This window comes from Diaporthe citri (assembly GCF_014595645.1).
Source record: "Diaporthe citri strain NFHF-8-4 chromosome Unknown scaffold_9, whole genome shotgun sequence".
In the NCBI taxonomy this organism is placed as follows: Eukaryota; Fungi; Ascomycota; class Sordariomycetes; order Diaporthales; family Diaporthaceae; genus Diaporthe; species Diaporthe citri.
Window position 1 is genome coordinate 2,187,288 of NW_025064854.1, and position 14,168 is coordinate 2,201,455.

The window sequence follows — 14,168 nt, forward strand, 5'->3', positions numbered from 1 at the left end:
TGAATCTGACAACATGCAGTTGACCAATAAGATACCTAGTTAGGCTGGAAGTTGGAAGACTTTGGATGGTGACGCCTGATGGGTCGATGGCCACAATTTATGCTGCCATGACACCGATTGTGGTGTGACAGGGGTTTCCACTCAAACCTAGATAAGATATAGAAGTCTGCCACCACCCTATTATTGTAAACAGTGCAGGGAGGACCCCAATAATGCTGAGTTTCTGTTCCAGTCCTGTGAGTGCAAAATATCAATCCAAGTGGAGGCATATTTTGCACACCAAAGCTGAAGGATCGATATCTACAGATACCAGTGTCCACCACTGCATAGAAAATCATTGCATCTCAAGCTGACGCGACTTGTACCCAGCAAGTTTTTGACATCAGTGCTTAGAGCAATATTATCATTGTCCCATTGCATGATCACGTTTTGCTAGGCCACATTCTCCCCATTCTCCAAGATGAGGAACGTGGAATGTTGGCAGAGGTGACTGCAGATTCTCTCGATATTCTAAACCCACTACAAATCTAGGTGGGTACCTATGTATCCAAACACTCCACCCATAGCTTAAAGACTGCTCCCTGGAAGGTATACACAATTTAGATGAGAAAGCCTGGTCTGCAGGGTCAAACCAAGCCATCATCACATTTCAAGATATACAGCTTGCCAGTAGAAAGTGGATGGTTGCCTTGATGTTTCTGTCTGGGTCACACATTCTGCTTGAGTCGTGACAGGTCATAGTGCAGGTGTGGCAGCAAGCCTGAGCCCAAGTACCAGCTTCTTACTCGCTGGGGCATTTCACTTTGGGTGGGCCAGTTTCTTGTTTGCTGGGTCCGGATGACAACATCAAGCACATGAAGAGCTGTGCAATGTGAGCAAGTCAGGGTGAAGTGGGCATCACAGCCCCTTTTCTGAAGCAGAGGCGACAGCACCCTCCGAATGCAGTCAATTGATATCTGGCCTACTGCAGCTTGCTCCTCCCCCTGAATGCTGGAGGCTGAAGTGGCTCGAGGGGGATTACGTAAATTGTCACGTGGCAGGCAGGAGCTCGGGCCCACTGCTGACTCTGCCGGTTGGGTTGGCAGGCTGGGGTGAAGTGGTCTAGGCTAACGGGTGATGTTGAGACATCGGCAGAGAGAGGCAAAACCAGAAGAAGCTTATATCTATCACAATCCAAAGTATCCATTGACCATCTCATACAGCATTGTCGACCACTGCAGACATTCATTACACGGGTGAGTGGTGATTCCCATGCCTGGCCCAGTCACCAGCAACGCATTGCCTGCTGCAGAGGCCCAGGGACTGACTGGCTGACCTTCCCCTCCATCCAACCTAAACAAACACCCCAGCCAGCCCACCTGCCCATCCTTCGAGAGCACTCCTCCGTATCCCAGAGCCTCAGCTGGAAGTTGATGTGGACTTGGTCGAAGCTGACAATCCTCTGCGCTGCAGTGTGTGACTCGACTACCCGCTCGATCAAAGCAGAAAACATCAAAAAACAACATCCATTGCCACCAGCCGTTTGCGCCGTTTGCATTGGCCGACTGCCATCCCCCTGCTGTGCTGCTTCCCTCGATGACAACGAGTCAGCTGTGACAAACACGCTGGCTCCCTCGGCCGATACCGATACGGATACCAACCGCCTCCTGCCCTCGGTCCCGCGAGGGTGAATGGGGTCTTGACCTCGAGGACAAGATCGACCGCCAGCTTCGCTCCTCCTCTCGCCTGCGAGCTTCTATGCTGGAGTCCCAACACGTCGAGTCTCCCATGCGCCGACACCGATCCCGACGTTGCTCCTTCGAACCCGAATCCCACACATCGCATGCCCTCCAGAGCTATCTTCAGCACCCGCCTCGCCGACCCTCCCTGCCCGTGCCCGGTCTCTCCCTCGGCGATCACCCATGGTAGCTAAATGGCAGATGGTTATCAGTATCTCCAGCAGCACCTTGGCAACCTCATCTACGTACAGCCCACACCGAAAAACCCGCTCGCGAACCAAACTCTCCTGAACACCCTTCTCAGCCACGTCTCTCCAAGCCCGCGTCCCGCCTCCAAGTCCCCAGACCTCGGCGCTCACGCCCGCTCCTCCCAAGGCATGTACAACTCGGGCCACCAGCCGGGGCCCAACTCACGCCTCAATGGCGGGCCTTCCGCCTCGTCGCGCGGCATGCCTATGCTCTACAACCACCCCTCCAATCCCTCACACCAGTACGGTCACGCCTCGCACCATCAGGGGATACAGCCTGACCACTCCGGCCATGCTGGGTCCATGGGCCACGCCTCCGGTTACTCGAGCGGTGTGATGCCAAATGCGAGCCCATACTCCAATAATAACGTCCCCAATGGTCATCCCGGTACAACAAGAGGCGGCCAAGCACAACAGATCAACGACGAATGGGCAGCGCAATTGAGGGCGCATAAGGATTCGCAGAGAGCACACGCGGCCGTGGTCGACCAGCACCAGGGGCACTACTTTGCTCGTCTCAAGGCAGCGGAGAACAGGGGCATCGGTCCCACCATCACAGCAACGTCAACTACAAACCAGGTGGAGGGCGATGACGATGCAGGGGTCAGGCGCCCTCACATGGTCGAGAAGACGGACGAACGGCAGGATTGGTTTAACCTCGACATGAGCGGCCAGGGGCTGCGCAACCTGGCGACACCGTGTTTTAATTACAGCTTCCTCAAAGAACTGTACCTGGCCTCCAATAACCTGACGCGGATCCCCGAGGAGTTTGGTCAACTCAGATGCCTGACGTTGCTCGACTTATCGCACAACCAGATCCACGAGATCCCGCCCGAGATCGGCATGTGTACCTCGCTCAAGCAGCTGTACCTGTTTGACAACCAGATCCGGTCGCTTCCGTACGAATTGGGTCATCTGTTCAATCTCGAGATGCTGGGCATCGAAGGCAACCCCCTCGAACACGACTTGAAGCAGGAGATCATAGAAAAGGGCACCAAGAGCCTCATCAGCCTTCTCCGCGAACAAGCCCCTGGTAAGTCAAAGTGTCCGGTGCCAGCCTTCGCACAATAGCTCGCTGACACAGCAAACAGTGCCTCTTCCTCCGAATCCCAGACCTGTCATTGTTCTCAACCCCGACAGTCCCCCGACCCTGGAGCGCATCAAAGTCTTGACATGGAATATCCTCTGCGAAAAGTATTCGACGACGACCATGTACGGGTACACACCGACCGGGGCCTTATCTTGGGAATATCGGAAGGACGCCATTCTGCAGGAAATCCGCGAGCGGGATGCCGACGTTGTGTGCCTGCAAGAAGTCTCGGTGGACGCGATGAACGAGGTCTTCAGCCCAGAGCTAGCTGCCGATGGCTACAAGGGAGTGCAATTCTCGCGTTCGAAGGCTAAGATCATGGGCGGCAAGGAGGCCAACGCGGTGGACGGATGTGCGGTCTTTTACAAGGCCAAGAAGTACATTCTCCTGGACAAGCAGATGATCGACTTCCAGAACATCGCCATCAACAGGCCCGACATGAAATCCCAGCATGACATCTTCAATCGTGTCATGCCGAAGGACAACATAGGAATGATATGCTTCTTCGAGAGTCGACAGACAGGGTCACGGATGATTGTGGCGAACGCCCATCTCGCCTGGGAACCAGAGTTGGCTGATGTCAAGCTGATCCAGACGGCCATTTTGATAGACAGCGTCACAAAGCATGCCGAGAAGTATGCCCGGTGGCCCGCGTGTCGAGACAAGAAGTTCATCCAATTGGCTCCGGAGGGCGAAGAACGCGAGGTGATGCCCGAACCGGCGCCGTCCCAAGAGTACCGGAACAACACGGACATCCCGCTCTTCGTTTGCGGTGACTACAACTCCACCTACGACAGCTCTGTCTATGAGCTTCTGTCCAAGGGGCGAGTTGAGCCTAACCACCCGGATTTCGGCGAAAGGCAATACGGCAACTTCACCCGGGACGGCATCGAGCATCCTTTCAACCTGCGGTCCTCCTACTCTCAGCTGATGCACTCGGCGGACCAACTGCCGTTCACGAACTACGTGCCCACGTTCGAAGGCGTCATCGACTACATCTGGTACTCGAGCAACTCGCTGGAGGTAGTCTCCCTGCTGGGACCGCCCGACATGGAATATCTTAAACGTGTGCCCGGCTTCCCCACGTACCACTTCCCCTCCGACCACATGCACCTCATGGCAGAAGTGGCCATCAAGGCGAGGAAGGACAAGAAGGTCCTGCCGGAATCTTCGGACTTCTCGGGCCGATAAAGCACATCATCCCTTCTGCAGCAGTCGTTGGGTGTGTGTTGGCCGCCCGTGTTGGAATCTTGCGTTTTGTTTGGTTTGTCTTGAAGTGGAAGTTCAAATCTCCCGGTGTTCTGGATCTGGTTCAAGGAATTGCGGGTTGATGGTTTCGGGAGAACGGAAAGCAAGGGCCTCGGGGAGTGTGTGCCGGCGTTTGCGCCGTGTGTGAGAGTGTGTCTGTGAGTGTGTCTGTCAGCCAGTCATTCGGGTTGTTGGTTCTGGCGCGATCTACTGGCGGTAGAGGCAAAGGAGCTGGAAGATCCCATTGAAAATAACAGGTTTCTCCATCTCAAAGAAAATCCACAATCACATGTTTGGCTGGAACCCCTTTCCTCTGATTCATTACTGGAACTCGGGAGTTATCGCCCCGGTGGACAGTACATGGAAAGGGTCGCCGGCGGTTCCGCAGTGTAGGAATATAATCCCCATTTATGGTTTTCTCCCCCTTCACTTTCCTCATCCTCCATCGGCGAGACTGTGGCTTTCTGCTGCAGCAGGCTGTGAGTACGGGCTTCAGGAGCAGGAGGGTCTTGGCTTTTTGTTCTCTAGACGACAGCGGACAGGACGCGCCTGACCAGCGATATGTTCAAGGGGGATTTACACCGGAACGGACAGACGTGATGGATCGGTAGAGGAGCAACGGGGTTTACTCACTTTGGATCAAGTCAAGGGGTCAAATAAAGGCACAAGCATGGACGGATTGAATGGATGGATGGAGGGATGGACATTACATCGTTACACATTTGCATGCGAAACGGAAAGGCACAGCGCGGCAGGGGGCAGGAAAGGAAAGGTGGACATTCCAGTCTAAGCACATGTTTTTCCTCAAGAGATCATCGAGCGTTTCCTTTCTCAGGCCAATCAAGGTATATGTTTGTCTCTCTGTGTGTGTATGCGGGCGTGTGTTTGTGTTTCATTTAGAAGTATCTTGGTTTTGGGGGCTTCAGGTGTCCTTTCCTTGTTCTTGGCTTCTTGTAGTATCTGCTCCTTCGACTTATCCCAAATGACATAATTCGAAGGCTCTTCTTCGCTGCTGGCTTCTTCTTGGTGCTGTGTTGCAATTTCAAATCTTTGGTGAGAACTCGGAAGTCGTTCCCACTTGTATATAGTTTGCCTCCTGGGTACCTTGTTGAGTGGCAATGGCACAATATAATAAGATGAGATTAGTTCCCTGTATGCTGGTCTTGATACATAAATTACATGGATTGCCCAATTGTTCCTTATCATCTGGAACACGAGTAATATAATTCTTACAAGTTTATAGAAACAGGAGATTCAATGCTTCAAACAGTATGGTTCTCATTGTTGACTGACCATCTACCAAGTTGCTTTCCGTGTCTGTCGTTGTCTTGAAAATCTTTTTGGGCCTTCTATTAAAATGGGGAAATCTGGCCAGCAGTGTCTACAACCTCAGGGAGATGCGACTTTAGAAACTTCAACACTCGAGATCCAACTCAAGCAGATCCAAAAACAATTTGCCAGTATGGTATGAGCTCCTGTGGGTTTCCGCGCGATAAAGACCCAAATCATCTGTAGCAAAAGGGTTGGTCCTGCACGGATGAGCCACTCACGGGCAGCTTCAATCCTGCTGAGGAATAGTTGGAAAGGTAAGCAGGCAGCAGACAGACCAATGAACAGTTGATTTAAAAAATCACAGTGTGGCCGAAGCCTTTTTTGAGAGTCTGAGATGTGATAGCAATAGGATGTTGAAACTCCACCGCATAGGAGGACAAGGCCAGACAGGAAAGACGGAGCAACCAAATGAGGAATACTATCCTCTGGAGGATCTGGTGAAGTCTCTCCTGCACTGTCTTGAGCAAATTGTGGGCCATCAGAGCGACTTTCGATCCGAGAAAGCGAGCGCAGGATATCTTATCAAAACACCGCCATGGGCACGGCTGGAAGGCTTCGATTTCATGGACATCGCAAGTGGGAGCCGTCAAGTTTCATCCCGCGGGATGAAACTACGGTACGATGGAAAAGGATGGGTACGGCTCACGCGTGCACTGAAAGCACCGACAATTTTTGGCAAGCATTTTGGTGAGATGCTGGAGCCAGCCGGCGCTGATTCAGACTGGACTGTATGTGCCGTATGTCACTGGAACGATGTCATGCCACCAAACCGCGACCTTCTGGCTGTCCAGATGGAGTATCTTCTAGATTCCGGCGAAGAAGATTGTGGGAGACTGCGCTTTGCCGACGGGTTGTGCGTGGATCTTCCCTCATTGCTGTTTGAGCCCTGCCTACGAGACAGATCCACTCCGATGTGTCAAGACAGTGACAGGATCCTAAAGTCGCAGCGAGCGTCAGAGAGTGTAAAGGCCCCGCCCTCCCTTGATGCCCGTTTCAAAGCGAGATTCTTTTCAACAGAGTGGCTGAATATGAAATGGATTTGGGGACAGGCAGAGGATAGAAACACTGGGATCGGCCCGAGCTCATCGACAAAATTGGCAGAAGCTGGCGCTATTCTCCTCGGAATGCCTGGAGACCACACCGAAACAGGGAACCAAGGAAAAAGCGGACTCCTGAGAGGCCTTTTCCGATATCCATTCCAATCCCAGCCATCCGTACAGCCCCAACAAGTCAGGTTGTCACCACTCCTCAGTAATGATAACACTGCGGACAACTGGGACTCGACCTCAAAGACCTCGCGTTCTCAAACAGAGGATACGCCGCTGACTCTTCCATCCAGCTCAGGACTCTTACTAAACTGCCCTGGGGACCTGCGTAGCCCGGGCTCTTTCTCGTCTGCTTCCTCACAGCCTTCAAACGACGATTTTCACAAGCGCAAAAGGGCTCTACAGCGTCAAGAACAGAAGACTTAGCATGAGAAGAGAACATCTTGTGAAAATTTTGAATTTGGATGTCGGAGTCATTCACGAACACGATAAGTAGAGTAGATACATGGAATGCTTGACAGTTTGAGTCATCCAACCTTAGAAAATACACCAGGCTTGTGTATGCGTGCGTCTTGATTTGGCTTCAATGGCTTGACCAAGATTCATTACCAGCTAAGCCTCTCTTAGGCCTTTTCTTTCACAGCCTTTTAAAGCAAAGTCAAACCTGGGTGGAGATGCGGACTGGCTGAGCCAAACCGAAGCGACCCTTCGTGGCGGAACATCGACTGACACCTATATCCGGGCTTTCTGAGATTTCAGTGATGGTGTCTGTACCCCTTGACCTTTCTGCTGGCCGAATTCTCGGTAAATATCGGGCAGGAAGCTCGCCAAGTTGGTGAACTCTGTCTGATCATGCAACAATTGTTCGTAGGCGACTTTCTCGCCCGCTGCTGCACGTTTGATGCCCATCAAACCACCGATCCAGTCCACGAATAACTTCAGCCCGAAGACATCCACGTAAACCTCATGGGCAAGGTAATACCGACTCCGGAGCTCCAAGCCATCATTGGTCTTCCTCCACAGGTGGATCATGTCCCCAACTTTCAACGGGAGATCCTTATCCCACAGAAGCCCACAGACGGCAGCCTCGTACCCTGTCTTCTTCAGGTCCTCCCAGGTTCCGAGGCCAAAGTAGCTTGGCTCCTTGAACTCGATCCGCAGCGTCATGTGCTGCGGGCCAATGAACTCGCTGACAGTGTGTGTCGAGCCGAGCCACTTGTGGCGGTGAGATATGTCCTCCCTCTCGAGGATGGGTAATCTCTTGCCAGTGATCGAGTCTCTCTTGACCTCAGGCGTGAAGTTGCTCGTTGTCCACCACGAATATGTGGACTTGACGTCGCAGTGGTTGTATGGATACCAAAGCGCGTACCTTTCACCCTCGACGCTGTGCCACCAGAACCACCAGTCGATCATCTCGCCGGTGCACCCTGGGAACTGCGTCCTGGAGGTCACGTAGCCTGCGCCGTCTGGGTAGACATACCAGCCGTTCTCGACGGCGTGGTCTCCCGGCTCCAGCAGCTTGCGGATCTGCGCGAGAGGCAGCACGTCCCTTTCTGGGTTGCTGATTGGTCGGGGGATGGCGTCGAGTGCCTCGCGACGGATATACAGCGGCGAGTCGTGGAAGTAATGTGAGTAGGGTTTGCCGGCCATGCGCTGCTGCATTCGCGTATGTTGCTGCTGTGTGGCGAGTGGGTAGTAGGTCACTGGGACAAGTGACGGGTCTTTCGACCTGTTGTCTCCATCATGCCGTTTGCTAGTGGTGTTGTTTGACGTGGAAGCCATTCTGTATGCTACGATCAAGGCCAAAATTGGCGGGAGGAAGTTTGTGACGAAGTAGTGTCACTACATGGCACCGAGGATGAATTTTATAACTATGGATGTGGAACCGCAGGTCACTAATAGCTATTGCTCGAGGCAGTCCGACGTCGTTTCTCGCATCAACTAGCCAAGACAGGTTACTTCCCGCTACCCGACTGTCGGTTCTGGCTTCGTCCCAACTATCTCGCCGAGGCTGGGTTGGAGAAGCAATACATGTGAGTCGTCCGTAATGCGGGGAACGATCGTCGAACTTTCCTAGACACATCCTTGCTCACCATGTCTGCCTGGAGACTCCTTGTGCCTTCGAGGCCTACCACTTTGCAACTCAAGTGCAGCAATGGCAGTGGAAGGACGCTCGAGCATTGTACTTGTCCAATCGCCGAGATTCGCTGCGGATCTATGTTGCAAGCACCGCTTCAGCACCTGGGCAGACAAGACTGGAGCCTTCCAACCCGCGCCAGAATAAGAGGACGCATAAATGCCTTGGAAATTGTAAGTATGTGGCAAAATGCCTGTTGGCATCATCACAGCCTCGCAAAGTCTCGTGGGTATTCTTTCATAGCCTCGATGAGCATGCCTATTAGTCGTGCTGGACTCTTGACCGCCTCCCTCCCCGGCTAGCCTACCAAACAATAACAACACCAGAACAAGGGGAGAATCACTTGGTTGCTGCTTTCGACATGGCATCAGGCTGTTTACGTTTTGAAGTCGTTGGCTCGCAGATCCTGAGAATAGTCCCGCCTGTCACTACGGAAGCTCGGGCAAAGATCCGTTGATTTTCGAATGTCTGTGATGAGTATTGTCAGAGCATGATGATATGCGAGAAAGCCTTGACTATACAAGCCCATCATGACCAAATGTGACAAGCCAATACGACATTGGTGGAGTATCTCCTTATCCAGCAATCCGGACATAGCATGGCTCTAACTTAGTTGGACTCAAGGCGCTTACACGGGCTGTCTACGGTTGCTTCCGGACCCACAACCCCCAAACTGTTGCCATGGCGCTCACACGCGTAAACACAGCGTGGAAGTGTATTTTGTCCCAGGGCGCTCCTTGCGGAAGCCGGTGACATCGGTTCTCCAGGTAGTCACCCGATTGCCGATCCTCGAGGCGCGGTCAAGAGGATTTTGCGCGTGATGCTGGGTCAACCGTGAGTCGTAACCGCCGGCCATGGACCACCGGGAGTGTTTTACCGTGTAGTTCTCCACTCGAGCGCTTCTGCATGGGAGTCCTGAGTCCGATGGCCTGACCGGATATTCTCGACACACAATCAAGCTTCGGCCGCCAAGAGCGCCGAGTACGCCGAGGCTGCCGAGACCGCGAGCACTCCCTCCGTGGTAGCAATCCGGTATCTGAATCCGGGGTAGGACAGCCCCTGAGGATCGTTTTGCTTTTCTCCCCAGCGATGATCCCTTTCTGTTTGGGAAACATTCGACCAGGTCATTATCGCGAAACTCGCCTCCTTGGCAGCGGTTGAGAAGCCGTCCCTCCGCGTTGGCACTCTACTTGCAGAACATCTCATCAAAGCGAACACTTGGCTCTGAGATGCAAGTACGCGGCCAAACTAATCCAGTATTCGGATTGCCTCCGTGACAGTCGCGGATGGAAACACATGACCACGGCTGAGACTTATATAAACACCACCGCTGTCATCAAACAACTTCCAATGTGCCGACAACCAGCCACGGACAACTCGCCAATATTAGAGCAGCTGATAGACTTTTCACCATGATTTCAAAGACCATCATCATCGCGCTCCTCGCAGCTGCGGTCAAGGCCCAGCAGGCTGGCACCCTCGACCCCGAGACCCATCCGAGTCTCACCTGGCAGAACTGCGCCTCTGGTTCTTGCACGAACACCAACGCCGAGGTCGTCATCGACGCCAACTGGCGATGGACGCACACCATCGAGGGGAGCGATGGCTGCTACGAGGGCAACGAGTGGACCGGCGTTTGCACGACTGCCGATGACTGTGCCACGGGATGTGCCCTCGAGGGTGCCAAATACGAAGAGACCTACGGGGCGGCGACCAGCGGCGACGCCCTCACGCTCAAGTTTGTCAATGAGCACCAGTACGGAAAGAACGTTGGCTCGCGGTTCTACCTCATGAACGGCGAGGACAAGTACCAGATGTTCAACCTGCTCGGCAACGAATTCGCGTTCGATGTCGACCTATCCACCGTTGAGTGTGGTCTTAACTCCGCTCTGTACTTTGTTGCTATGGAGGAGGATGGTGGTGTCGCCTCGTACCCAAGCAACACTGCTGGCGCCAAGTACGGAACTGGCTACTGTGACTCTCAGTGTGCCCGTGATCTCAAGTTCGTCGGCGGAAAGGCCAACGTCGAGGGCTGGCAATCCTCTACCAGCGACCCCAACTCTGGCGTTGGTCCATTCGGCGCATGCTGTGCTGAGATTGACGTCTGGTAAGTGCAGCAGCCGGGGTATCCGAACGAGAACACGATGAAGCTGATTGTTCATGAATAGGGAGTCCAACTCGCACTCTTTCGCCCTGACCCCTCACCCATGTGAGAACAACGAGTACCACGTCTGCGAGACAGACCAATGCGGAGGTACATACTCTGAGGATCGCTTCGCCGGCCTCTGCGATGCCAACGGCTGCGACTACAACCCATACCGCATGGGCAACACTGACTTCTACGGCGCCGGCAAGGTTGTCGACACCACCAAGAAGTTCACGTACGTGCCAACCCGGACTGGAAGCGCTGTGTATTCTGAACCTGAGGTATGGACTGACAAATTGCTGATAGTGTCGTGACCCGCTTCGAGACCGACAAGATGAGCCAGTACTTCATCCAGGACGGCCAGACCATCGAGATCCCAGCACCCACATACGAGGTAAGTCAGGGATCAATGTGCCCTCAACTTATACCTGCCCAATGGGTCTAACGCATCGCATCTAGGGCATCTCCGAGACCGCCGACATCACCCCCGAGTACTGCTCCAACCAGCACACCGTCTTCGACGAGTTTAACCGCTTCGAGGAGGTCGGCGGCTTCCCCAAGCTCAACGAGGCCCTCGCCCTTCCCATGGTCCTGGTCATGTCCATCTGGAACGACGTAAGTCTAGTCCCTTGGTAGCAATGCGCCCCCCCCCCCCAAAGAGGAGCCCTGATCTGACTGTATGTCCTCACAGCACTACGCCAACATGCTCTGGCTCGACTCTACCTACCCACCCGAGAAGGAAGGCCAGCCCGGTGCCGCCCGTGGCGACTGTCCCCAGACCTCTGGAGTCCCGGCCGAGACTGAGTCCGAGTTCCCCGATGCGTAAGTCATGTGTCCCTGCAACATCAAACCAGTATGTATCAGAATCACTAACACCCCATACAGCCAGGTTGTCTGGTCCAACATCCGCTTCGGGCCTATTGGCTCTACCTACGACGGCCCTGCCTAAATGGCTGCTGGAGATTGAACAACAAAAGACTGGCTTTCAATTCTATGTACATTCTACACAGAAGTCGCCGTGGATGGACTCCCCTTGGATTTAACTCTTTCGTGGCTTCCTTTACATATCAACTGTTGTCTTGGACTATCTGGGCGGTCGTTGTGGGAAATTAGAATGTACTTAGACTTGTAGCAGGGCTTGCCCTCAAGATTTAGTAGTCCTAGACAGATATCTACCAATCGCTTTCCGATTTCCTAACATCTGGCTTACAGAATCCTCTTGGTCCTTGGAGCACAATCTGATGACCTGCAAGCATTGATGTTGAGTATGGCAACAATCACTGTGACGGATTCTACCATTGTTGATGTATAATTCAAATTGTGTTATTGGAGCGACGGCTCGCTCATGTTTTATATCCGGAGGCCCCCAGGGCTTGTCTCCGTATGCAGGGAGCCCTTTAGAAATGGCGGCAGACTGAAATGACTCGCTGCACCGATGCAAGCAACCGTGGATGCATGCACGGCACCATACTATGAGCACGCTGAAACCAATGGAGTGTGTGTGTGTGTGAGTGTGACAAAATGCATGCACATGGAAAGTAAGTATTTGGAACGGTACATGGCCAGATCGCCGTTTTGGAACGGCCAAAAAGTAAGGTCTGAAACATCCAACGGAAAGGTGTCGTTTAAAACGCTCGTCCTTATCGCCGTTAGCATTACTAAACGCCCCTGGCGTCATGGCCGTTAGAGTTGACGACTTCCGCCCCGCAATCCATATCGACCGCTGACGCTCACCCCCAATCCTGCCGGTCAAAGGTGTTCTTTTTGGAATCGGTCTGGACCCAGGTCAAAAGCTGACGATTTCAAGCGAGATATCTACGTCGACTAGCATCTCACTCTTGGCCACCACGTTTCCCCAATCACTCCGCATAGCCCAAGACGCTACCCGCAATGACCCTGATCAGGTTCGGGCAGAAGCCCCCAAACAAAACGCTCAAGGGCCACAAGCTCCTCGTCGCCCTGCCATCGTTCAAGCCGTCGAAGGAGGAGGTCGATGCAGTCAAGAGTCTCTACCCAGACTTGGAGGTCCAGCTCGGCAGCGTCAAAGATGTCACCAAGGAGGAGTGGAAGGACGTTACGATTCTCGTGACGGGCTACAACTCAGAGGGCCTGCCGGACAAGGATGATGTCCCGAATCTCGAATACGTCCAGCTCTCATCGGCTGGCGCAAATCTGGTGGTTTCGGACCCGCTGTACAAGGACACCGACGTAGCCTTCTGCACTGCGAATGGCGTCCACGGGTGAGTCTACAGCAACCCGAGAGGTGTCACATCTCTGATGCGGAGCCAGCTGACAGTCGATGCATGAAGACCACAAATATCCGAGTGGATCATTGCCACATTCTTGGGCTTTCAACATCATCGTATGTTGTAAAGAGTCACCGTGCATCTGTTTAGCAATCATCTAACTGCTCCTCAGTCACCTCTTACCTAGACAAACAACGAGCGGGCAAATGGGACAGGGGCACCGAGCCAACAATCGATGCCGTCAAGAAGAGAGTGTAGGTGGACCTGGAAGCCAGCAGGACCCTCAACCGCTAACCAGATTACAGAGGAATTCTGGGCTACGGAGCCATCGGGAGGCAGACGGCCCGCGTGGCCACAGCCCTAGGAATGGAAGTCCACGCCTACACCCTCCACGAGCGCAAGACCCCGGAGTCAAAGCGGGACGAGACATACGCGCCCGCGGGGCTCGGGGACCCTGAGGGAATCTTCCCGTCCAAGTGGTTCTTCGGCGAGTCCAAGGAGCAGCTGCACGAGTTCCTCGGCTCCGGCCTGGACCTGCTCGTCGTCTCGATGCCGCTGACGGAGAAGACGACGGGGCTGATCTCGGCGGCCGAGTTCAAGGTTCTCTCGGAGAGGCAGACCTTCGTCTCGAACATTGCCCGCGGCCCTATCGTCAACACGGGGGACCTGATCGAGGCCCTCGACAAGGAGCTTATCCGCGGTGCGGCGCTGGACGTCACGGACCCGGAACCTCTACCTGAGGGCCACCCCTTGTGGAGCACCAAGAACGTTGTCATCACTCCCCATATCAGCGCTGCTTCGGAGAGCTACTTCGAGCGGGTGTGGGCGATTGTGAAATTGAACTTGCAGCGGTTGAGCCAGGGCAAGGAGCTCACGAACAAGGTGAACCGGAAAGAGGGTTACTGATTGTGAGATGATTACTGAATGAGCATCGTGCCTTGCGTGAGTACGTATGGT

General features: G+C 53.8%; 4 protein-coding genes across 4 annotated transcripts; 3 read left to right on the top strand and 1 right to left on the bottom strand.

The window, feature by feature from the left end:
• Positions 1-1,912: 1,912 nt before the first annotated feature.
• On the top strand, positions 1,913-4,247 carry INS49_015700 (uncharacterized protein; the record flags this gene model as incomplete). The annotated part of the gene is made up of 2 exons (XM_043176379.1): positions 1,913-2,999; positions 3,058-4,247. The coding sequence occupies 2 exons, from the start codon at positions 1,913-1,915 to the stop codon at positions 4,245-4,247; spliced, it is 2,277 nt and encodes a 758-aa protein (XP_043019834.1).
• Positions 4,248-7,414: 3,167 nt separating this feature from the next.
• Positions 7,415-8,464, bottom strand: INS49_015701 (uncharacterized protein; the record flags this gene model as incomplete). The annotated part of the gene is made up of 1 exon (XM_043176380.1): positions 7,415-8,464. The coding sequence occupies one exon, from the start codon at positions 8,462-8,464 to the stop codon at positions 7,415-7,417; it is 1,050 nt and encodes a 349-aa protein (XP_043019835.1).
• A 1,767-nt stretch (positions 8,465-10,231) lies between these two features.
• Positions 10,232-11,914, top strand: INS49_015702 (uncharacterized protein; the record flags this gene model as incomplete). Its single annotated transcript, XM_043176381.1, has 6 exons — positions 10,232-10,926; positions 10,988-11,200; positions 11,272-11,359; positions 11,425-11,580; positions 11,657-11,787; positions 11,851-11,914. The coding sequence occupies 6 exons, from the start codon at positions 10,232-10,234 to the stop codon at positions 11,912-11,914; spliced, it is 1,347 nt and encodes a 448-aa protein (XP_043019836.1).
• A 941-nt stretch (positions 11,915-12,855) lies between these two features.
• On the top strand, positions 12,856-14,117 carry INS49_015703 (uncharacterized protein; the record flags this gene model as incomplete). Its single annotated transcript, XM_043176382.1, has 4 exons — positions 12,856-13,205; positions 13,275-13,327; positions 13,384-13,465; positions 13,517-14,117. The coding sequence occupies 4 exons, from the start codon at positions 12,856-12,858 to the stop codon at positions 14,115-14,117; spliced, it is 1,086 nt and encodes a 361-aa protein (XP_043019837.1).
• Between the last annotated feature and the right edge of the window lie 51 nt (positions 14,118-14,168).